This window comes from Magnolia sinica, chromosome 8, assembly GCF_029962835.1.
Source record: "Magnolia sinica isolate HGM2019 chromosome 8, MsV1, whole genome shotgun sequence".
NCBI lineage: Eukaryota > Viridiplantae > Streptophyta > Magnoliopsida > Magnoliales > Magnoliaceae > Magnolia > Magnolia sinica.
Genome location: NC_080580.1, coordinates 21,985,023 through 22,008,078, shown reverse-complemented (window position 1 = coordinate 22,008,078; position 23,056 = coordinate 21,985,023). Strand labels below are relative to the sequence as shown.

General features: G+C 40.0%; 1 protein-coding gene across 2 annotated transcripts; it reads right to left on the bottom strand.

Moving 5' to 3' along the window:
- Positions 1–1,250: 1,250 nt before the first annotated feature.
- On the bottom strand, positions 1,251–19,655 carry LOC131253071 (receptor-like protein kinase At3g21340). 2 transcript variants are annotated; one of them, XM_058253897.1, is made up of 5 exons: positions 18,592–19,655; positions 18,405–18,473; positions 17,273–17,344; positions 16,673–16,744; positions 1,251–1,837 (listed from the first exon to the last, which is right to left on the bottom strand). In XM_058253897.1, the coding sequence occupies exons 1-5, from the start codon at positions 18,738–18,740 to the stop codon at positions 1,597–1,599; spliced, it is 603 nt and encodes a 200-aa protein (XP_058109880.1). In that variant the 5' UTR covers positions 18,741–19,655; the 3' UTR covers positions 1,251–1,596. The 2 variants fall into 2 exon arrangements, with proteins under 2 accessions (XP_058109880.1, XP_058109881.1); XM_058253898.1 differs by having other exon boundaries at positions 1,251–1,727.
- Positions 19,656–23,056: the final 3,401 nt, after the last annotated feature.

Sequence of the window (23,056 nt, the reverse complement as noted above, 5' to 3'; positions counted from 1 at the left end):
CCAATCAATTTCCCCTTCCGGTAGCTCAATCATTTTAAGCCCAACTTAGTACTGCCTGATCTAACTTTATATGTAGGTGCCATATCTTATAAATGTCATTTCAATCTCACGGTGGGTAACCCATCCATCTTGTATGTAGACTGCTAGTTTTGTTGGTAATAATAATACAAAATGTCTATTTCTTTGTGCATGTGCAGCTCATTTGATCAACGGATAGTTTATAAACATTTGATGTAGAGTGGGTCGTGGACACTTTCTTGGAAAGGATGGACCAAAGAAGGCCCGATCGGAGGCAGAAATAATCTGAACCATTAGAACTTTAAATCAGTTGTATCTCGCAAAATGGGATGAGTTTTTCGACATATTATATATGATTTTGAGGTAGGATGATCTACTTAAGCCAACCAACCCCACTAAGTTAGGTTACACATGCTGGATTTGCGAGATTCCATCGGATTGACGGTCAAAAGTCATGTTTAGTTTTGTTTTTACTATAAATAGTAAGTTTTAGTTCTAGCATAACTTTTGATCCTCTGAGTTGTAGAAGCCGTGCTTAGAATGAAAAGGGCTTAGAAAAGTTAGGAGAATGACATGGTTGGACTAAATTGGACACTTACAATTTTTGGCCGAAAATCACAAAGTCTAGTAGGAATAGAGGTCGTCTGTAAATAGTAAGTTTACTATTTATAGTAAGTCACATTTTTAGGGTGTTTAAGTTGGAGTCTAAGTCTAAAACTTCATCCTTGGTTTGAGTTCTTTATTTAAATAATTGTAATTTTATTTTTTATGATCAATCAAGTTATTTTGAATTTATTAGAAATTATTCCTACTTTTATCCCTTGTGGATTCGAGGAAGCTCTGTGATAAGTCCAGAGAACTTTGTAAATTCAGAGTAGTTATCGCCTGGGGAAGACAGTGATCGACTCATCACATCCCTCCCTGCGACAACATTCAAGTGAGGAATGGGGATTTCATAAAATTTTGGATCTAGCCATGTCATGTCAAGTAGGGGGCCAGTTCTAGTCCTAGCCTGACCTGGCTAGAACTCGGTCCATTGCCACCGATGCTTGCAATTTTCCTCACAATCCATTCTAATCATCAAAAGTCTACCAATAGTTTGCTGAGATTATCAGGTCTGTGAGCTTCTTTTGGCCATCAACAGTAGGGTCGATCGGATTAACAGCTGGAATCCCATACGTGTGGCCTCAAATATACATAGAGAACTTAACGACATAGTATCACATTGATGAAATGGTTTCATCATCTAAGCGTAAGCGTATGGCATTATACTTACTACGTACATATAAAGGCTCCGCCCTTCTATCCCACCACATTATGATCATACCGTTCTTTTAAAAGGCTCCACCACATATGGTCCACAATGAAAATTCTCACTGATTGGAGCTCCTAACCATTAGGAGCCTAAAGTCAGAAATTGCTTTCCTGGACGATTTTTTTTTTCTAAATTATGTCATACGATCCATAAAAATAATGAGCAAGATATTTTCCATGTGGCCCATTCATGGTGGGACCTTACAGACGAACAGTCTAAATTATCACATGGTGGGGCAGAAGGGCTGAGCAGCTTATGGTATTCTATTTGGCTAGTTGCCCGTATTGGCCCACCTCTGAGTCCTCATGATCATTGAGTACTTGAAGGTGACGAGGTTCTCCTCTTGCTGCTTCTTGTTCTCTTCTTTTCCTTGATCGACGGAGAAATGCTGTGACTATGAGGCAAAGAACCACAACGACAATCAGCATTCCGATGGTGAGGCCCACTATAAGACCAATGTTCTTCTTCTTCTTTGGAAATTTCAGATCCGGGTTTCCACTTGCACTAAGAAATCAGAAGGGAGTTTGATGTTATAGATGTCGCAAAATAAATATTAGATCTATATAATATGCATTCAATCGTGAGAATGAGAAGCCACTAATATGCATTTAGTCGTGGGAGAAAGAAGCCACACTCAATTGGTGGGCCTCACCACATAGGTTAGCTGGCCCAAAAGTTAGGTTGGCTGACGACCATGTGGTGGGCACACATCCATGTTGAATATGGTCTGTTGGTTATTTTTTAACCACCATTTTTTTTAGGCTCACCCAATGAGGGAACCGGTCTACTTTTGCCCCATGGAATCTATATGGTGGAATGTTTGAGTTTTATTTGGTTTAGGCTAGTTGCATATGATAGTAGTTAGTTAAATAGATTCAATTAGATTACTATGCTTATATAAGAAAGCATGAATCGGGAGTTTTCTTTTCTTTTTTCTTAAGCCATTGGAATACACTACTAGTCCTCTCTCTCCACTTTTCTCTTTATATTACCGCACATACACCTAACACCCATCTCTTCTCCACAGTAGGTAAGTGTGATTGTGATTTTGAATTTTTTATGCTTTCACCTTCTGTTAATTCTCCACTGCAATTTTCGTCAGTGTTGGTGAGCTCGATCACATCAACATTAAGTGCAGTTGTTCCCAAAGTTCTACAGTGAAGAACTATATAAATAGGAAAGTGTGCTAAGAAGCTACTTGTTGGGTCAAGGCTTTTTGGATATAGTCGCCTGTAGAAACTTGCAAAATGGGGAAAGAACAATAGAAAGGCTATATGCGCAGCCCAAATTTCATGTTGAATGGAGATACTTTCCTACGTAAGAGAATTGAATCCTATGTAAGAGAATTGAAATCAGCAAAAGATGCTTTGAATTGTTTAAACACGTTCGTGAACAAGCCAGTAGTACTAAGAAGCCATTTTTTTAACGGATGAATTTTAGTTGAATAGGTGAGTTAAGGACTCTGTGCCAAAGCTTTCTAAATAAGTGAAGGAATTACTGTCATCAAATGGAAAGAATTAGCGTCAAGATGAAAAATAGTACTCTAGCAGCGATCATCTCAGAAAATCTATGAATCATGTTTGATGGTACACGTGTGTTCAAAAGAAAATGCTACATGAGAAGGTGTGAAGTGAAGAGTGATTCAAAAAAGGTGGAGGTAACGAGCAATGTTTTACTTTCATAAACACGTGGTCAGATCCATAGAAAAGGAAGGGTTGCTGATTGATGGGAGGTCTTATTTTAACCATCCATATTTTCTATATTATTCTTCATTGACCTTGATGGTAAGGCCCACCTTTTGCATGACTCAGATGTCACATGTACTTGAGATCAACGGTTATATATATCTTAATCTAATCTATAAATGGTTTGATGGTACGAGTGTTCAAAAGAACTTTCTACCTGTGAATTGATGTTAAGCGATAGATTAGGGCTAATTCCATTCTCTCTTATTTATTTATATTAATAATACCATATTTTGTTATAATAGTTTAGAGGACGACCTAAAAATACAATGATTTTCACTTTAACACTCCCGCTCAAGCATAGATATTTGTCATACCTAGCTTGGAACATAGTGGAGAAAATCGTGCACACGATGAGGCCTTAGTGAGGATATTTGCAATATATGATTTGGACTGAATATAAGTTATGGCAATCTACTTGGAAGGGATCTTCTCTTGTATGAATTTGCATCAACTTTTATATGCTTAGTCCTCTCATGGAAGACTGGATATGGGTCCTTGCTTGATCATCGCAATAAACCATCATAGGCCCACCTCAAAACAACTGGAGTTCTTGTAATAAAGATTTGAGCGGTAACAATTCACAAATTGCATGACATATGGCTCTACACTCTGTTGATGCACTGAAATGAACCACCATATTTTGCTTCTTATACTTCTGAGTAATCAAATTATCCCCAACAAAAGTACAGTATCTGAAAGTAGACTGCCTATCTAATGATGGAATATACCAATCAGCATTTGAAAATGCCTCTACCTGAAGGTAATCATTAGCTCGGTAAAAGATCCCCCTGTCAGATGCTTTATGGAGATATCTAAGAATTTTGAGAACTACTTCCCAATGTGGAACTCTTGGTTGATGCATGTGTCTACTTATAATACTGGCTGCAAATGTAATATCCATTCGAGTGACCGTAAGATATATATCAAGTTACTAAACATCCTTTTATATCTACCCGGCTCATTAAATAATTCTCCTTAATCATCCAATAGCTTCTCACTAGTCTCTATGGGCGTATCAACAGGTCTACATCCAAGCATACCGGTCTCATTCACCAAATCAAGAACATACTTTCTTTGAGAAAAGATTAATACTTGACTTTGATCTACCAACTTCAATGCCAAAAAACAATGAAGTAGCACTTGGTATGTGGTTTGAAAATGCTTTTGGAGATGATTTTTTAGTTATAAGATGCTAAATGTGTCACTCCGTGTAATAACAATATCATCGACATATACAATCAATGCTATCATACCCTTATCATTATAGTTCATGAAAACTAAGAGATCAACCTTACTTCAATAGAAGCCATAAGTTAGTAGGACATTACTAAACTCATCAAACCACACCCTTAATGACTGTCTTAAACCGTAAATTACTTTTCAAAGTCTACATATTCTCCTAGTCTCCTCCTGAGGAAGAAAACTAGGTGGTTGCTCCAGCTAAGTCACCATGAAGGATCTGGTCCGACGGGGCTGGGGAACATATAGACCAAGGTTGAGGTGGGTTGCTAGATTGTGGCAAGGTTACAAGGTCAGTGTCTCGACGCGGTGATGGAGAGGGAGGATATGATTTGAGGGTTCCATCTCTGATTGCAGCAGGTGAGAGGAAAGACAAAGTTACAATCTTGCAATGAGTTGGGGATGAGGCTATCATAGATAATTATACTGCCCCATATGGTGGCAATCGGAGAAGAAGAAGATCTGTTTGAGTTTAGATTAATGCTAGCCATAGGTGGACGGTGCCAAAAAATGGGAGAAAGGGAGCTAAGGTTTTAATCTATCTTTGATACCATGTGAGTTGATGTTAAGTGAGAAATTAGGGCAAATTCACTTCTCCCTTATCTATTCGTATTAATAATACCATATTTTGTTATAATAGTCTATGAAACCACCTAAAAATACATTGGTCTACTCTTCAACACCACCTATGGAGGAGACGTAAGTGTGATATAGGCTTTTGGAAAGAAGAAAAATGAATGCCAAAAGCGATTCTATAAAGGTAGAGGTAAGAATAAATCTATTATTTTGATGGACATGTGGCCAAACTCATGGAAATGGAAAGGCTGTGGATGGGTGGAAAGTCGTATTTCAACTATCCATTGTTTCCATGTTTGTCTATAACCTTTATGGCAAGGGCCACCATTTGCATGACTCATATGTGATGTAGGGCGGGTCGCAGATAGTTTTGTGGCCAAGATGGATAAGAAAAGGCCTGGTCGACGACAGAAGTGATTCGGACCGTCGGACCTTATATCGGGAGTATCTCACAATCCGGAATGAGTTATTAGGCATAAAATATATGATTTTGGGGTAGAACGAGCTACTTTAGCCAATCAACCCCGCTACGTCCGGTTAAGCAAGCCGGATTTGTGAAATGCCTCCGAATCGATGGTCGTTTCCCTATTTTAATTCCATTTTTACTATAAATAGTAAGTTTTAGTTTGATTATAACTCTTCTTCCATTGGGCTTTAGGAGTTGTGTCCAACATGAAAATTGCTTAGAATAATTAGGAAAACAGCTTTGTGAAGCCAAATAGGACACTTACTAATTTTGGCCGAAAACCTTGCACACTAGTAGACATCACGATCGTCTATAAATAGTAAGTTTACTATTTATATTAAGTTGCGAATTATAGGAGTTTTAGTTATAGTTTGCTTTTGATTTCTCTCCCATTACTTGGAACCCCTATTTAAAGGGTTGTGAACTCATTTATTTCATTCATTAATCAAATAAATTTCAAATTTATTGGAATTTATTTTTATTTTCTTGCTTTCTTTTCTCATGGATTCGAGAAGTCTCTATGAGGAGTCTAGAGAAGCTCCGTGGATTCAGAGTAGTTATCCTTGAGGAAGACGGTGATCAATGTCATCACATTCATCTCTGCGTCAATTGGTCTCAGAGCGAGGATTCTCCTCGAGCTGATGGCAAACAATGAAGGTATAATTCAAAATCCTATGGACGGTGATATAGGGATTTGTGATCTTGTGGAAAGAATGTAAGCTTTCCACTGAGAAAGAGTCAGTTGACCATGCAAGGGCTGCAAGCAACCCTCGACCGTCTTGCAGATGCGATACTTCTACCCCGAGCCCTAGGTGGTGCTCTACCACCTATGGTTGCTCCACCACCCGTGGTTGCTGTATGACACAACTCTGATTTTCGTAGAGCATTATCAGTGGCAAACTATGGGGTTACATCAGATAATTCAAGTTCTAGTGACGAGAACAATAATGAAAGTTTTGCTCAACAACTAGTACATAGAGGTAATCATTTAGATCGTGCTAAAAGAGACTATCGAGGTAAGACTGAACTTCCTAGTTTTAATGGTTTATTACGCATAGAAGATTTCCTCTATTGGCTAGCCGAAGTAGAGAGATATTTTTGTTATATAGACGTGCCAGATCATAAGAAGGTAAAATTGGTAGCATTTAAATTAAAATCTGATGCTTTTAGATGGTGGGAGCAATTACAACTCTCACGAGCACACCAGAACAAGGTGCCCATCTCATCATGGCCACAGATGAGACGTCTTCTTCAATCATAATTTCTCCCTAGTGATTACGAATAGATATTATTCCAGTTATACCACAATTACCGACACGAAAATCGAACTGTCACAGATTACACTGAAGAATTCCAACGGTTGGTAACCCGAAACGATCTGTCAGAATCTGAGTCACAAAAGGTGGCACGATTTATAAGTGGGTTACAACCGACAATTCAGGACCGAGTTCAGATTTACCTAGTCGGGACTGTGGATAAAGCACTTCAATTGGTAGGTACGGCAGAAATGTAACTTGCGAGGGTTCTTACTCGACTTTATCCTTCAACTCGACCCCCCATGATGAGTATCACACAGGATCCAATGCTGGCACGAGGAAAAGAACCAATAGGAGAACGTCATCAACCTCCTCCAACCGTAAGCTGTGATACGGGGTGCAGCTCATCTAGACCCCAACGTGCAATACCCACAAGAGCGGGCCCGAGTAGGATTCTAAATCATTATGTTTGGCTAAGGTTGAACAATTGTTACCGCTTGGCCAACCGGGCCACTCATCAAACAACTGTCCTCAACGTCCCATGACACACTTAATCATAAATGAAGGGGGCACTGAATGTGAGGTCGTAGAAGAAGACCCTGGCTTTGATGAACATGAACAAGCCACTGAGAAAATAACAGATAATGATGAATTGACGAGCGAGGATCATGGTGAGTCTCTAGTTATGAGGCGATTATTATATACCATATGGAAGGAATTACATCCAAAGCGAGACAATATATTCTGTACGCGGTGCACTGTCAATGGAAAGGTCTGTGATGTGATTATAGATAGTGTAGTAGTGAGAACATCGTCTCAAGTGTGATGGTAGACAAGTTGCAACTACAAATGACAAAACATCCTTCCTTGTACTCAATTGGCTGGATAAAAAAGGTGAACGAGACTAAGGTAACTGAACAATACACTATCTCATTTTCAATTGGTAAAAATTATAAAGATTAAATACTTTGTGACGTGGTTGACATAGAAGTATGCCATATGTTACTCGGTCAACCCTGATAGTCAGACCGTGTTGCGACCCATCAAGGACGAGACAATATCTACATATTTGTCAATGATAGTCGAAAAATAATCTTTACCCCTATGGCACCAGAGAATCACCCTAAAGCCTCTAAAGTGTAGGAGAGTTCCCTCCTGACCATTCGGGATTTCATGGAAGAATCTAAGGAAACTGACAAGTATACGCCGTAGTAGTGAAGGGTGAGGAATCAAAACCCTCAAACATTCCTCCAAGTTTAAAACTATTGCTAAACGAATTCAAAGAAGTTTGGCCTGAAGATTTACCTGATGGATTGCCCCTTATGAGGGACGTCCAATATCACATAGACCTCATCCCTGAGGCTAGCGTGCCCAACTACCCTCATTATTGGATGAATCTAAAGAAGTGTGAGATACTTCAGGGGCAAGTGAAGGAATTGATCCGTAAGGGTCTCTTGAGAGAGAGAGAGAGAGCATGAGCTCATGTGTCGAACAAGCATTATTAACGCAAAAAAAGGATAAAAGTTGGCGCATGTGTATTGAGAGCCAAGCAATCAACAAAATTACCATAAAATATCTGTTTCTAATACCACGGTTAGATGACATGCTTGATATGCTAGAAGGGACCAAGGTGTTCTTTAAACTAGACTTAAGGAGAGGGAACTATCAGATTCGTATCCGACCCGTTGATGAGTGGAAAACGACATTCAAGACCAAGAAAGGGTTGTATAAGTGGCTGGTCATGCCCTTCTGCCTATCGAATGCACCAAGTACTTTTATACGTTTGATGAATTAAGTTCTAAAACCGTTTACTGGCCGATTTGTGGTAGTATATTTTGATGACATACTAGTATATAGCCAGAATGAGACGGAGCACAGGAAACATTTCGGCAGGTGTTGCAAATCCTACATATTAACAAGTTGTACCTCAACTTGAAGAAGTGTAATTTTTAACGGACAGCCTATTGTTCCTAGGATTTGTTGTAACGTCCAGGACCATCCATGTGGACGATGAAAAGATGCGAGCCATTAGGGAATGGTCGATCCAACAAACATTCATGAGGTGAGGAGTTTTCACGGATTGACGACCTTCTATTATCGATTCGTGTGAAATTTTAGTACAATAGTAGCGCCTATTGTAGATCGTATGAAAAAAAGACCGTTTCAGTGGACCGATGAAGCTGACAAGAGCTTTCTTGAGATCAAGAACTGTTTGTCCACAACACTAGACTTGGTGTTTCCTAATTTCGATAAGTTGTTTGAAGTAGAGTGTGACACTTCATACATTAGAATTGGAGGAGTATTATCACAGGAAAGTAGGCTGGTAGCCTTTTATAATGAGAAGCTCAGCGATGCCCAAAAGAAGTGGTCGACGTATTAGCTTAAGTTGTACGCAGTTGTTCAGGCACTGCGACATTGACGACATTATCTGATTCAAAGAGAGTTTGTTCTATACACTGACAACCAAGCATTAAAGTTTATTAATAACCAGATTAACGTGAATCGTATGCATCCTAGATGGGTTGCATTTTTACAGGAATTCACGTTCATTTTGAAGCACAATTCAGGATAGCAGAATAAGGTGGCCGATGCACTTAGTCGTCGTGCATCACTACTTGTTACGATGAGCAACAAGGTGGTCGGCTTCGACTGTCTCAAGGAGCTGTATGTCGAGGATGAGGACTTTAAAGATTGTTGGGTGAAGTGCCAAGAAGGTCACCTCAGTGACATTCATATATAAGACGGTTTCCTCTTTAAAAGGAATCAATTGTGCATCCCCCAAAGTTCTCTGAGAAAGAAAATTATTTAGGAGCTACATGGAGGTGGCCTCGGTTGACACCTTGGGTGATACAAGATGCGAAGTGGTATTACTGGCCACAATTGGTATGTGATGTGAGAAAAGCAGTACAACGTTATCATGTTTGTCAGACCTCTAAAGGACAATCTCAGAATACGGGCCTCTACACCCCATTACCTGTGCTTGACGGTCCTTGGGAGGATTTATCTATAGACTTTGTGCTTGGTCTCCCACGAACACAACACAGCATGGATTCGGTATTCGTGGTAGTATATTGTTTCTCTAAGATGATACACTTTATTCCATACAAGAAGACCCTTAATGTAACACACGTGGCGAATCTATTCTTCAGGGAGGTCGTACGGCTACACCGGGTTCCCAAGACCATTACTTCTAAACGTGATACAAAGTTTATTAGCCACTTTTGGCTGACTTTGTGGACTCGATTCGATACACGACTTCAATTTAACAGTGCCTACCACCCACAGATTGATGGGCAGACCGTGGTTGTGAATCGCACGTTGGGAAACTGAAGCAGTGAGATTTGGTCTTGTCTCAAGCAGAGTTTGCATTCAACAACATAGTGAACCGCTCGTCAGGGAAATCAACATTTTAGATTATCTACGGATTAGTGCCTCGCCACATGCTTGACTTGGTCCCTCTGCACAAGCTCCCAGGCATGAGCATTGCAACAGAATATATGGCAGACAGGATCATGGGCATTCACGAGGAAGTGCAGACTAAGCTACATGCCTCGAACGAGAAGTACAAGGAACAAGCGGACAAGCATCGGCGACAAAAAGTGTTTGAGGTGGGTAGCCGCGTTATAGTTCATCTGTGTAAAAAGAGATTTTCGACCGGGACGTACAACAATTTGAAGAATAAGAAGATTGGACCTGCCCCAATCATTCAAAAGATCAATGACAATGCTTATGTTATTGATCTTCCAAATGACATGGTGATCTCATGGACTTTTAATGTTGCGGACCTGACCGAGTATCATGAACCAGATCAGGACGAGAACTCGAGGACGAGTTCTTTTGAAGTATAGGGGACTGATGTAGAGCGGGTCGCGGACAGTTTCATGGCCAAAATGGATAAGAAAAGGCCCGGTCGACGACAGAAGTGATCCGGACCCTTAAACATTAGATCGGGCGTATCTCACAATCCGAAATGAGTTATTAGGTGTAAAATTTTGGGGTAGAACGAGCTACTCTAGCCAGCCAACCCTGCTATGCCGAGTTACGCATGCCAGATTTGCGAAATACCCCCAGATTGACAATCGTTTCCCTATTTTAATTTCGTTTTTACTACAAATAAGAAGTTTTAGTTTGATTATAACTCTTCATCTGTTGGGCTTTAGGAGTTGTGTCCAACATGAAAATTGCTTAAAATAATTTAGAGAACAGCTTGGTGAAGCCAAATAGGACACTTACTATTTTTGGCTGAAAACCTTGCGCACTAGTAGACATCACGACCGTCTATAAATAGTAAGTTGCGAATTCTAGGAGTTTTAGTTATAATTTAATTTTGATTTCTCTCCCATTACTTGGTACCCCTATTTAAAGGGTTATGAACTCATTTATTTCATTCATTAATCAATTAAAATTTGAATTTATTGGAATTTATTTCTATTTTCTTGCTTTCTTTCCTCGTGGATTTGAGAAGTCCCTGTGAGCAGTCCAGAGAAGCTCCGTGGATTCGGAGTAGTTATCCTTGATGAAGACAGTGATCGACCTCATCACATTCATCCCTGCGTCAATATGTCATTTGTACTTGATGTTGGAGATTTGTGCTGCGGAATCACACAGATCTAGATCTAGGATAGCAATCCAATAACGTCATGCATTCATAAGAGAACACAAAGATTTAACATGGAAAACCTTTGTAGGAAAAAACCACGGTATAAAGCGACAGAAATCCACTATGAAATAGAAATTACAAGAGAGAGGACTTACCCGATTCGAACAACCTTGAATCTCACCCTTGCTACACCCTTTGATAACCCTAAAACCCTTTTAGGAACTCTTGAAAAACTTTTAGAAGGCCTTAGAATACTTTAAAATAGCCATAGGGACCTCTATTTATAGTATAGGAAACTCCACTTATGCACCCAGTCTAGAAAACCTGTGCTTGCTGGACTTTGAGTCCACACAGGATTTGCGTAACCTCGATTGGTCAAGCGGCCCAGACACCCAAAACCTGTGCTTGCTGGACTTCGAGTTGAGTGGCCCTCAACTAGTCGAGTGGACCCTCAATCGGTCGAGCAGCCTAGAAAATGTTAGATTTAAGACATTCTGACAACAATCTCTGCCATGTCTTCAATCTTTAATCGGGTAGCTCCTTGACCTCTTCTCTTATCTCTGCATCACATCATAGCTTCAATTAATGCTTCTTGTGCACACTCCATCCTTCTTTTACGCCATCGCTAAGCCTAGAGAAGTTGCACAGAACTTGAACTTCTCTTTAGGAACGACCTTAGTGAGCATATCTGCTGGATTCATGATGGTGTGAATCTTCTCTAGTGTTACGCCTCCTTCCTCAAGCACCTGTCGGATAAAGTGGTGATGAACATCAATATGTTTAGTACGTGAGTGATAAATAGAATTTTTAGCTAAATTGATAGCACTCTCACTATCACAGTTAACCGGCACGACCTCCTACTGAAGTCCCAACTGATTTATCATGCCTCTGAGTCAAACACCTTTAAACGCTTCCGTCACTGCCATATATTCTGCTTTGGTCGTGGAAAGAGCCACCACAAACTAAAGCTTCGACATCCAACTGATTGCTTCACCCGCTAGTACAAATGAGTATTTTGAAGTAGACTTTCCGGAATCCACATTGCCTGTGTAGTCAGAATCACCATACCCTACCAACTTTGTTCTTGTCTTCTCAAAAGTTAAGATGTAGTATTTCATACCTCGAATGTATTAAAGTAGTCATTTCACCACTTTCCAATGTTGCTTGCCGAGGTTTGACATGTATCTGCTCACAACACCGACTGCCTGTGAAATATCTGGTCTTGTACAAACCATGACATACATTAAACTACCAACCACATTCAAATAAGGCACATGAGACATAATTTACTTTTCCTCATTTGATTTAGGACATTATTCTGAGGAAAGCTTGAAGTGAGCCACGTGGGGAACGCTCACCTGCTTTGCTTGGTCCATCCCATACTTAATCAATACCTTTTTAAGGTATTCTACCTGTAATAACCAAAGTCTGTTATTCTTCCTGTCTCTATGAATATTTATGCCAAGAACCCTCTTTGCAGCCTCCAGATCTTTCATCTCGAATGTCCCTGATAACTGAGTCTTTAGTACGTTGATTTCAGACATATCATGACAGGCAATCAACATATCATCAACATACAGTACTAGGATGATGAATTTTTCATCAATCAGTGTCTTGTAATAGACACAGTGATTGTATTCACTCCGAGTAAATTTCTGACTCACCATGAAAGGATCAAATTTTTTATACCACTGCCTAGGCGATTGTTTCAGGCCGTATAACGACCTCATTAACCTGCAAACTTTTTTCTCTACCCCTTTAACTTCGTAGCCCTCTAGTTGCTTCATGTAGATCTGCTCTTCCAATTCCTCGTGTACGAATGTAGTCTTCACATCCATCTATTCCAGCTCGAGATCATATTGGGCAACTAGTGCCAACATGAATATGATAGATACTTACTTAACCACCGGTGCGAATATCTCTGTGAAGTCGATTCCTTCTCTCTGAGCATAACCCTTCGCTACCAATTTTACTTTGTATCTATCCCTTTTCCTTTTGAATAACCACTTGCATCTGATCGCTTTTCGGCCTACAGGAAGCTCCACCAGCTCGCATGTGTGATTTTTGTGCAACAAGTCTATCTTATCGTCCATAGCTGCCTTTCACTTTTCTGCATCAGGCTCATCAAGTGGCTTCTGAATAATAGACGGGCCCCCCTCATCTGTAATGAGGACATCTGTAATATTAGAGTCGTCCCTGTATATTGCCGGTAACCTGCAATCACGCGGTGGGTTCCTTCTCACAGGTGCCTACTCTACCAAATCCTGTACTTCTGTCTGCGCATCTGTCTTTAACTGAGTATCATCTGAGTCAATCTAGACGTCTATGATCAACCTTTCTGGTTCCTTTTGCTCCTCTTGATCATTCTTGCAGAATAGAGAGCTTTCATTGAATCTGACGTCACGGCTAGTGATGACCTTGCGTGTGATCTTGTCGAATAACCTGTAACCTTTCACACCAATGTCATAGCCAACAAAGATGTACTTTTTGGCTCTATGGTCTAGCTTATCTCTCTCAACTGATGGTACATGAGAGTAAGCTCCACAACCAAATATGCGTATATCTGATTAGTCGATTTTCTGACCACTTCATACTTCTTCTGGGATTTTACATTCAATTGTCATTGAAAGAGATCAGTTCACCAAATAACAATCTATGTTAATGGCCTCTGTCCATAGGTCCTTGCCCAACGCAGCATTACTTAACATGCATCTGGTCCTCTCAAGGAGAGTCCAATTCATTCGCTCAGCTACACCGTTTTGCTCGGGCGTGTGGCACACTGTTTTATGCCTGATGATCCCTTCATCCTTGCAATACTTATTAAACTCAGTGGAAGTAAATTCTCCACCATTGTCAGTCCTAAAAACTTTTATTTTTCACCCTGACTGTTTTTCTATCATTGCCTTCCATTGTTTGAATATGGTGAAATCTTCGAATTAACATTTCATGAAATAAACCCAAATTTTTCTGGAGTAGTCGTCAATGAATGAAACAAACCATGACGACCCCCCAATGAAAACTTCTGGCGATGACCCCCATACATCATAGTGCACATAATCAAGCACTCCCTTACAAACATATTTTCTAGATTTAAAAGACAATCTAGATTGTTTACCATATATACAATGCTCGCATATATCTAAATCAAAATTTTTAAAAGCTGGAATCAAACATCAATAAGAAAGTACCTTCATGCCCCGCTCGCTGATGTTGCCCAGACGAGCATGCCACATACGTAGAGACATGGAGTCGGCAATAGCTGCTGTTGCTCCACCTACTGAAGTGCTCCCAATCAACCTGTAAAGGTTTCTGTGCCTCTGCACTTTCATAACCACGAGTGCCCCTTTTGAAACTTTAAAGACACCATCAATACTGGTGAACTTGCACCCTATAGCTTCGAGTGCACCGAGAGAAATCAGACTTTCTTCATATCAGGAACGTGACTGACGTCTGTCAAGGTACGCTCCATCCCATCAAACATCTTGATGCTCACCGTACCAATAGCCACAACCTTACAGGCATTGTCATTGCCCATAAAAACCTGTCCACCATCGCATTCCTTATAACTGGTAAACTAACTCTGGTGAGGAGTCATGTGATAAGATGTTCCTGTGTCAAGTATCCACTCATCTTTATGATTTTCAAGTAAATGACCAATCTGGAAACAAACAGAACATCACCACCACTTGATTCTTCATCAGATGTGACCACATTGGTTTCCTTGGAAGAAACCGCTGAATTTTCTTTCTTCATTTTAGAATTTCTACAATTCTTCTTCCTGTGTCCAGACAACCCACAATTCCAACAATTTAATTTTTCTTTACCCTTGTCCTTGGATTTGGATATAGGTCTTGAAGATCCTGTACCTACTCAGAATCTCTGCCCCTTGTAATCAGTGCATCAGAAGATGACCCAATGTCGCAGTTTAGCTTTCTCATAGCATTTCCTTAAAGGGCTGAGATAACGGTGTTAACACGTAGGGTTTTATTTGCTGTGCACATCGTGTCCCTGAAAGACTCATATGATGCATGAAGAGAATTCAACAATATACATGCTTGTTCCTCATCTTTGACCACTTCCTCCATATCCAGTAATTCGCACATTAATTTATTAAAGTTGCTGATATGGGCTTCTAGATCTCCACCCTCTGCCATCTTGAAGGTATAACACTGTAGCTTCAAGTGTATGTGATTTTTAGAGGACTTCTTTGCATAGATGTTCCCTACTTCACATACAAATTAGTCGCAATTTTCTCCCTCAAAACATTATAGAGAACCTCATCCGTGAGACATAAACGAATAGAGGCTAAAGCATTACTATCAAGGTTTTCTCATTCATCATCTTTCATGGTAGATTTTCGCTCCTCAAGAGCCGTAATCTCGCCTTGCTTGGTTAACAGGTTAATCATCTTAATCTTTCATAACTCAAAATTATTTTTGCCTAAGTACTTCTCAATATCAAACTTGCCATTTTTTATATTACTAATCCTGCAGATTCAGATCTGTGCCCCAACGATTGCTCCGATACCACTTGTTGGGGATTTATACTGTGGAATCATACAGATCTAGATTTGGGATAACAATCCAATAACGTCAAGCATTCACGAGAGAACACAAAAATTTAACGACGAAAACCCTTGCGGGAAAAAACTATAGCACAAAGCGACAGAAATCCACTATGAAATAAAAATTACAAGAGAGAGGACTTACCCAATTCGAACAACCTCGAATCTCAACCTTGCTACACCCTTTGATAACCCGAAAACCCTTTTAGGAACCATTGGAAAACTTTTAGAAAGCCTTAGAATACTTTAGAATAATCATAGGGACCCATATTTATATTTTAGGAAACTCTACTTACGCACCTAGTCCGGAAAAGTCTGAAAACCGTATCAAATTTACGCAGTCCACGCAAGATCTGCGTAACCTCGACTGGTCGAGCCGATGCCTCGACCGGTCGAGGGACTCTCGACCAGTCGAGCGGCCCGGACACGCAAAACCTGTGCTCGCTAGACTTCGAGTCGAGCGGCCCTCGACCAGTCGAGTGGACCCTCAACTAGTCGAGCCAGGCACTCGACCGGTCGAGCAGCCCAAACAATGTCAGATTTAAGACATTCTGACAATACTTGAGACACATCTGCTATATCTTAATCTATTAATCTACATATGGTTAGGTGATTAATACTATTTTTGAGAGACCTGTTGTGCATGTAAATAATATTTGGGCAGTGACCCGAAATGATTGCATATGTTGACTGGTAAACGGGGGATTATGTACTATATGACTCCGGGTTATCTCTTCGTCCATTGACTGTGGGTGGGAATCCATATGCACATTTCCTGCCTACAGTTCCAAAAGTTGGAAGGAGTCAAATTTGAATGTGCACGGAACAGCGGACCACTGGCTATCAAAGGAGGAAGACGTTGGTGCACAAGTTGGTGATTGAAGCCTTACTTGAAGGATATTCTATCGTTGTTTAGAATCGACTTCGGTATGCTGCCTTCAAAATTATTGTTGGCTAAGTTCCTGCCAAAAAAAAAAAAAAAAGAAGAAGAAGAAGAAAAAAAAAGGAAAATAAGAAAATAAGAAAATAAAATAAGATAAGATGAACTCAGCTCAGAGAGGCATTTCAACTTTAGGGTAGATTCCTGTGATAGTTTTGCATCATTTTAAAAATGTTAATGATTCATCTCCCTCACGTGGCATTGATGTAGAGCTATGCAGACGATCAAAATTTACAGATGTAGCATCTCTGAAATCACACTGATCAAGCAGTCCTAACCATCCAATTAATGATTATCATATGGATGGTTAAAATCATAAGATAGTAGTCCAAATTCATAAGAAAATACCACGGGTACTGATAATATCCTTTTAGTGGAAATTTTCAATCATGCACCAGCTACAGTTGGGTCAGCAATTTGACAGTTCGCGTTACCTTACGACAATGCCACGTGTACATTCGTAGATCACTACCATTTTTTAAATGGTTTGAAAATTAAACAGGAGACTATCCTTTGAACTGATGTTCAAGTAAAATTGACTGTAACTTACAGCACTCGCAGGTTTGGAAATTCTCCAAGGAAGTCAGGTATAGGCCCTCGAAGGTTGTTGTTGTGCAAATCTCTACAAACAAAATCAAATTATTGAACTTCACACACACACACACACACTCTCTCTCTCTCTCTCTCCATTTGAAACCATGTATCGATCCAATGGGACTCACTGTGGATGGGTGATATAAAAAACATCTACAAAATCTTCTATCTAAATAGCCGACAAAACAATGGTTAAAATAGATGGCCATATTCAATAGAAAATATTTTAATGATCAAATGCTTAAAATATTTAAATCCAGATTTTTTTCCCCAATATCCCCCATCCATGTTGAGGGTAATGATATGGATCTTTGAAGAATTATGCCACACCCAATAACTATAATCCCTATGGAAAATCAGAAATATATTGTGATGTTTTATAGCAAAGACAGTCTCGTCCACAAACAGCTGTAGCTGAAGAGAATGTGCAACTAGATTCGTTTGGGGGCTGTCATGGTGGATGGCATCCAACTCATCTAGCATGGTCAACCCACTTTGAAATGAAGATGCTCAAAATTTGTTGATAGATTAATTAGGTGGCTTAGGGCCTGTTTGGCTGGGCGGATTAAGAAGGATTAGGAGGGATGAGATGGATTTTAAGGTAATGATGGTGGTGTCAGTGGATTGGTTTAAGATCCATGGGATTGCTATATCCTGGGACAAGTTCACTGAGTCTGTTTGGCACGCCCAGCATATCCCGGGATTTTACCTTCCAATCCCTTCCAACCTGTCCAACCAAACACGCCCAAGGCGCGATTGAACAGGATTAGGAGGGATGGGATCAATTTTAAGGTAATGATGGTGATGTCAGTGGACTGGTTTAAGATCCATGGGTTTGCTATATCCCGGGACAAGTTCATCGGGTCTGTTTGGCTCGTTTGGCATATCCTGGGATTTTACAATTCCATCCCTCCTAATCCCATGGGATTCATCCAGCCAAACACGCCCTTACAGCCTAGACAATGATGGACAATCAGCCAAAAATTTCCAGCCATTCCTTTTTTCCATATGCATTGCTGGTGTGGTTTACACCAGTATATATATAAAGATACATATGTACATGCATTTATCTGTTAAAATAAACTTACATAATTTCAAGGGCTTCCATTTGGCTGAAGTTTTGAAGATAACCCATAAGGTTATATCCAGAGAGATAGCTAATAGACAAAAAGAAAGAAAAGTGATTATGTTATGTAAACCAAACACGAATGATTCACCACAAAAGTAGAATGGATAAAAAGAAAAAAGTTGATAAATATGGCTTGGAGATATTACATAGCCGTAACTCGTGGGGGATCCTTGTCATTGCAACTCAACCATTCCCAAGTTGAATTTGATGGCAAGCATGGATCTCCGGTCCACTTATACAGGCGCATCGATTGATAACTGAAACTTTCTAACCCATTCACTAGAAAGAAATACATTAATCAAAACACATTTTTTATAATTGAAACACAATAATAGAGATGAATATTTGGATGAGGCATGTTCATGGTGGAGTCAACAGATGAACACCCTTTGGTCATACATACACCGGTACTGTTCTCAGAAAAATTTCTTTAAAATGTGTTAAATATCAAGAAACTACATTGAAGAAATTATAATTTGTTTATCTAATTGACAATAACAATAATATATAAGAGATAAGAGAGATCAATGAGAGATATGTAGAGATTTGTAGAGATGTAAACAAAAAAAATAAAAATGAAATATTCTAATATAAGAAGATTATCATAATCTGATTTAATCTCTCTCTTCAAACTCAAGTTACTCGTAGTGAATATTTATTCAAAAGCAAAAGAAAAATTCAACAATAACATGGCAACAGAACAATAAATAACATGAGATGAGCATGCAATTTGATGACTTTAGGATATAAATCATTAGCACTTTCAATGATAGGATATAAATCATTTGATGTTCTAACAACAAATGAAAAAATAGGTCTGGCCATACGGCTAAGGTGATAGGTCCAGTTCAAATGCTTGACATAATAACAAGTCCAGTCCAAACTCCCTACACAAACAAAAGACGTCTTGTGAAAAGTCTCTGGTAAGGGAAAGATACATATATCAATAGGTATACGGAAGAGGTGATGAACAAAACCTAAAATTCTAAAATTGTCATATGAAAAAAAAAAAAAAAAACTAATCAAAACCTCACCACCCACCATCAAACCCTGGCTTTCTGTAACAGAGGAATGAATCAATGGAAAGTGCCCTTCCCCTCCTTAGAAGAATAAAAACCAAGCTTAGAAAACAACTTCAAAACCTCTTCCAACCCAAACCAATGAAATCCCTCCTTGTATTCCTCGAGAACCTTCAACACCCCTTTAGAAAAAAAAACCCACATCGCAGGGTAGAACCAACCCTTTGCAGAATTAGAATTCAAACTTCTAGGCCTTCTTCAGTAAGGTAATGAAGATGTGGAGGTTCAGGAATCAGGTTGGGATCATTAACCAGTGTCGCTTGGCTAAAAAAGTTCCGTGGTTGATGTCGAAGATAGGCTGCCACACTGGAAATAACTAAATTTATATACAATTGATTCGATGATGGTGGATGATTGAGGTGGTGTTGTGAATGTGCATGCAAAGGCAAAGAAGGCAGGGCAATGAAGGAATGCAGAAGTACCGATAGAGATGGAGATAGCGGTGGGATTGGGAATTGGGAGAATTGGGAGGAGTTTGTTGTTTTTTTTTTTTTGGAAACGAAATTTTATATCATGATGGGAAAGATACAACCAGTATTTCGGGCCACCTCTAAAGACAAAAAGAACCAGGGGCAGCCTATCGTGAAAGAGAAGAAACTATACAAGAACACTCCCAATCTAAACTAACTCCCGAGTTTGCCCAGCCCCACTTTATCCAAGAAGATGAGCCCCTTCATTTCTCTAGGAATGGATCCAAAATCACTGGAGAAAGAGGAAGCTTGAGATGCACTCCCCATTTTGGCCATCCTATCTACCGGCTTGTTCCCCTCTCTGAACGTGTGCTGGAAAATCACCTCGGCGGAATCCTTCAAACCATTGATTCTACCTATCCAATACATCCACCTCCAGCATGGGATAGACTTGTGGGTAAGGAAATTAATCACCATTAGCGAGTCTGACTCGATGACAACTTTGTGGAAGCCTCTACTCAAACAGAGTTGAAGGCCATCGTGAATCGCCCTTAACTCAGCTCGAGTGTTAGACGCAGTTCCGTACCCTTCGACGAAGCCAAAGAGGAACTTGCCTTGATTGTCTCTACAAATACCACCTCCACCCACCAAGCCCGGGTTTCTTCTCGCCGACCCTTACACATTCAGCTTCACCCAACCCGAAGGCGGCTTGCTCCATTTGACCACACGCAGACATGCAGTGTGGGCGCGAGATCCAACGGGCCGCAAACCCAACTGCTCTAGGGCCCTGTTCTGCGATCTAGCTGACGAGACTAGGGCCCACTCATCTGAAGTGACCTGGACCCAGCCTTTGATCCTAGCCACTTGAGATAGGATGGATGGGCTGAGGCCATCGAACTTCCTTTGGTTTCTACCTCTCCACAGTTCCCAGATTATGAACCCTGGAATTAGCTTGAAGATATGACCAGCCTAGCCCCGAGGAGAGGGGCTGTTCCACCACCAGGACAACTTATTAATCACCATGGAACCCCCTAATGAGCCCAAACCAAAGATGGTCCCAAACAGGATCCACAGCGTTCTCGCCCTTGGGCTAGTGATGAAAAGATGATCAATCGATTCCGACGCAGGCCCCTCAGCAGTGATTCCGTCACAATAGACGCATTGAGAAGCCAAATGGATCCCCTTGGTCTGAGTCACATCCTCCACCGGGATCGCACTTTTGATGGCCTTCCAAAGCAGAACCGAGATCTTCTGCGGGAGAATTGGGAGGAGTTCGCACAAATCTGATTGGGATAATAAATTTTGTTTGAGTAGGCATGACGCTGTTGAATAATATTAATGATGTTGGATAGTGAAGCACACATCTCTAGTGGACAACAAAGACATCCAGCAGGAAAAATCTTATTTAGGTGGGTCCTAGCATTTGCAGGAGGGGTGGAAGTGAGCAGAGGAGTCTGGATAGGCTCCTTGGAGTTGGATTGCGTGTCGGCTGTGTGACATGCCCTGTTTCATTCTCAGTTCCTTTATCATTTTAGGTTTCTTTAGGTTAGCTTATATGATGGGTGAGGCCGGTTTTTTATAGTGGTCACCCGAAAGTGTAGGTTGTACATCATCTGTTCTCATTTAACAAAGATTCAGGGCAAGGCCCTCCGTTTGAAAAAAAAGAAGAAAATTTTGATCAAAAGGGAGGGCCCATGTGTACAAAAAAAAAGAAAAAAAGGTACGTGGATGAAAACGAGTAAATTTATGGATGTAGAGATGCTGGGCTGTGGGTTTTGTAGGGGCATATCAATGGCTCAAAGACGGTTGCCACAAGTGGTGGTTGATGGGTGGCATGTAGATAATTATGCACTAGTAGAGGTCTCATTGGGTGATGGCTGGCAGACAGATAAAATGACACAAGGGATTGGTACCGCTGTGATACCATGTTGAACTATAAGAGACTACATTCTAAAAATTGTAACTTGTTTATTTTACTGATAATAATAATAATAAATAGAAGAGAGAGAACTAAATAGATAAACATTAAAAATAAATAAAACATCCAAATCTCAGAAGATTACCTTATCTACTATCACAAAACCACAGATAATAGTGCAATAACCTTCTTCATTGAGAAACATCCTAATGAACTAAACATTTTCAACTTGCACATAATTGTATGTGGGAATGAGAAATATATATGCAATCATATAGTCTAATTTACCTAACCCCTGAAGTTGTTTAAAAGCACATTTTATGCCCTGCATATTGCATAGTAGACTGTCTTAATTGTCTAATGGAACCTATCATAAGGAGAAATAGCGGCAAAAATAAAAATTGGATCAAGGGACCTAAGCCAGGCCGCACTGGCCACCAAACACTTATTCCCTTACTGCTCCCAAGCCCACTTTTTCCCATTTTTTGTTTAATCTGCGGTGTGTGTTCCGCTGTATAATTAATGCAGATATTTGACAGAGGATCCATTGCCTAATGCAATAAACTCTTCCTTTTTTCATTTTGTTTAATCGGTATTCTTTGCTTTGTCAATGCCAACAAAAAATTTACCTTCTAAAGATATTTTCCAACAACTATATGGCTTACATGAAGAAGGATATGTCTGGTTTAAGGGTTTAGATAATTTTTGGATGCAACATTGTGTAATTCATTATCATGTGTGGATATTTGCGGTGAGATCCTGCTTTCCAAACTCGTTTCCAAAAGGAAGAAGAAGAAAAAAGCACTAACCCTTTCACATACTATGATGGTCATATCATAGCATTCCATTATATACAAAGGATGGTCGCCTAAGGACGTTGATTACATGGGATTCTTGATCCCACGAAGTTCTCGCAGTCGAAAGTTAGGTGAAACCCATCGTAATGTTAGTGAGAAATCCATCCCATCCATCCATTTTTCAGCTTGTGCTAAGACATGAGCCTAAAAATGAGACATATCTAAAACTTAAATGGGCCACACCACATGAGAGGGGGGATTCAACGCCCATAGTTGAAACATTCATGGGCCACATTAGTCTGGGATCATGATAATATTATTGTGCTTTCGGTTCATTCCAGTGGGAATGACCTTACGAACAGTTTGGATGGAATATAAATATCTTGGTAGACATTGGGAAGGTTTCA

Excerpts from the sequence above, each read along its gene's own strand:
- LOC131253071 (XM_058253897.1), bottom strand. The coding sequence starts at position 18,740 with ATGTATTTCTTTCTAGTGAATGGGTTAGAAAGTTTCAGTTATCAATCG. Across the intron at positions 18,474-18,591 it reads CCCCCACGAGTTACGGCTAT|CTATCTCTCTGGATATAACC; the intron begins GTAATATCTCCA and ends TTTGTCTATTAG. Across the intron at positions 17,345-18,404 it reads ATGGAAGCCCTTGAAATTAT|AGATTTGCACAACAACAACC; the intron begins GTAAGTTTATTT and ends TTTTGTTTGTAG.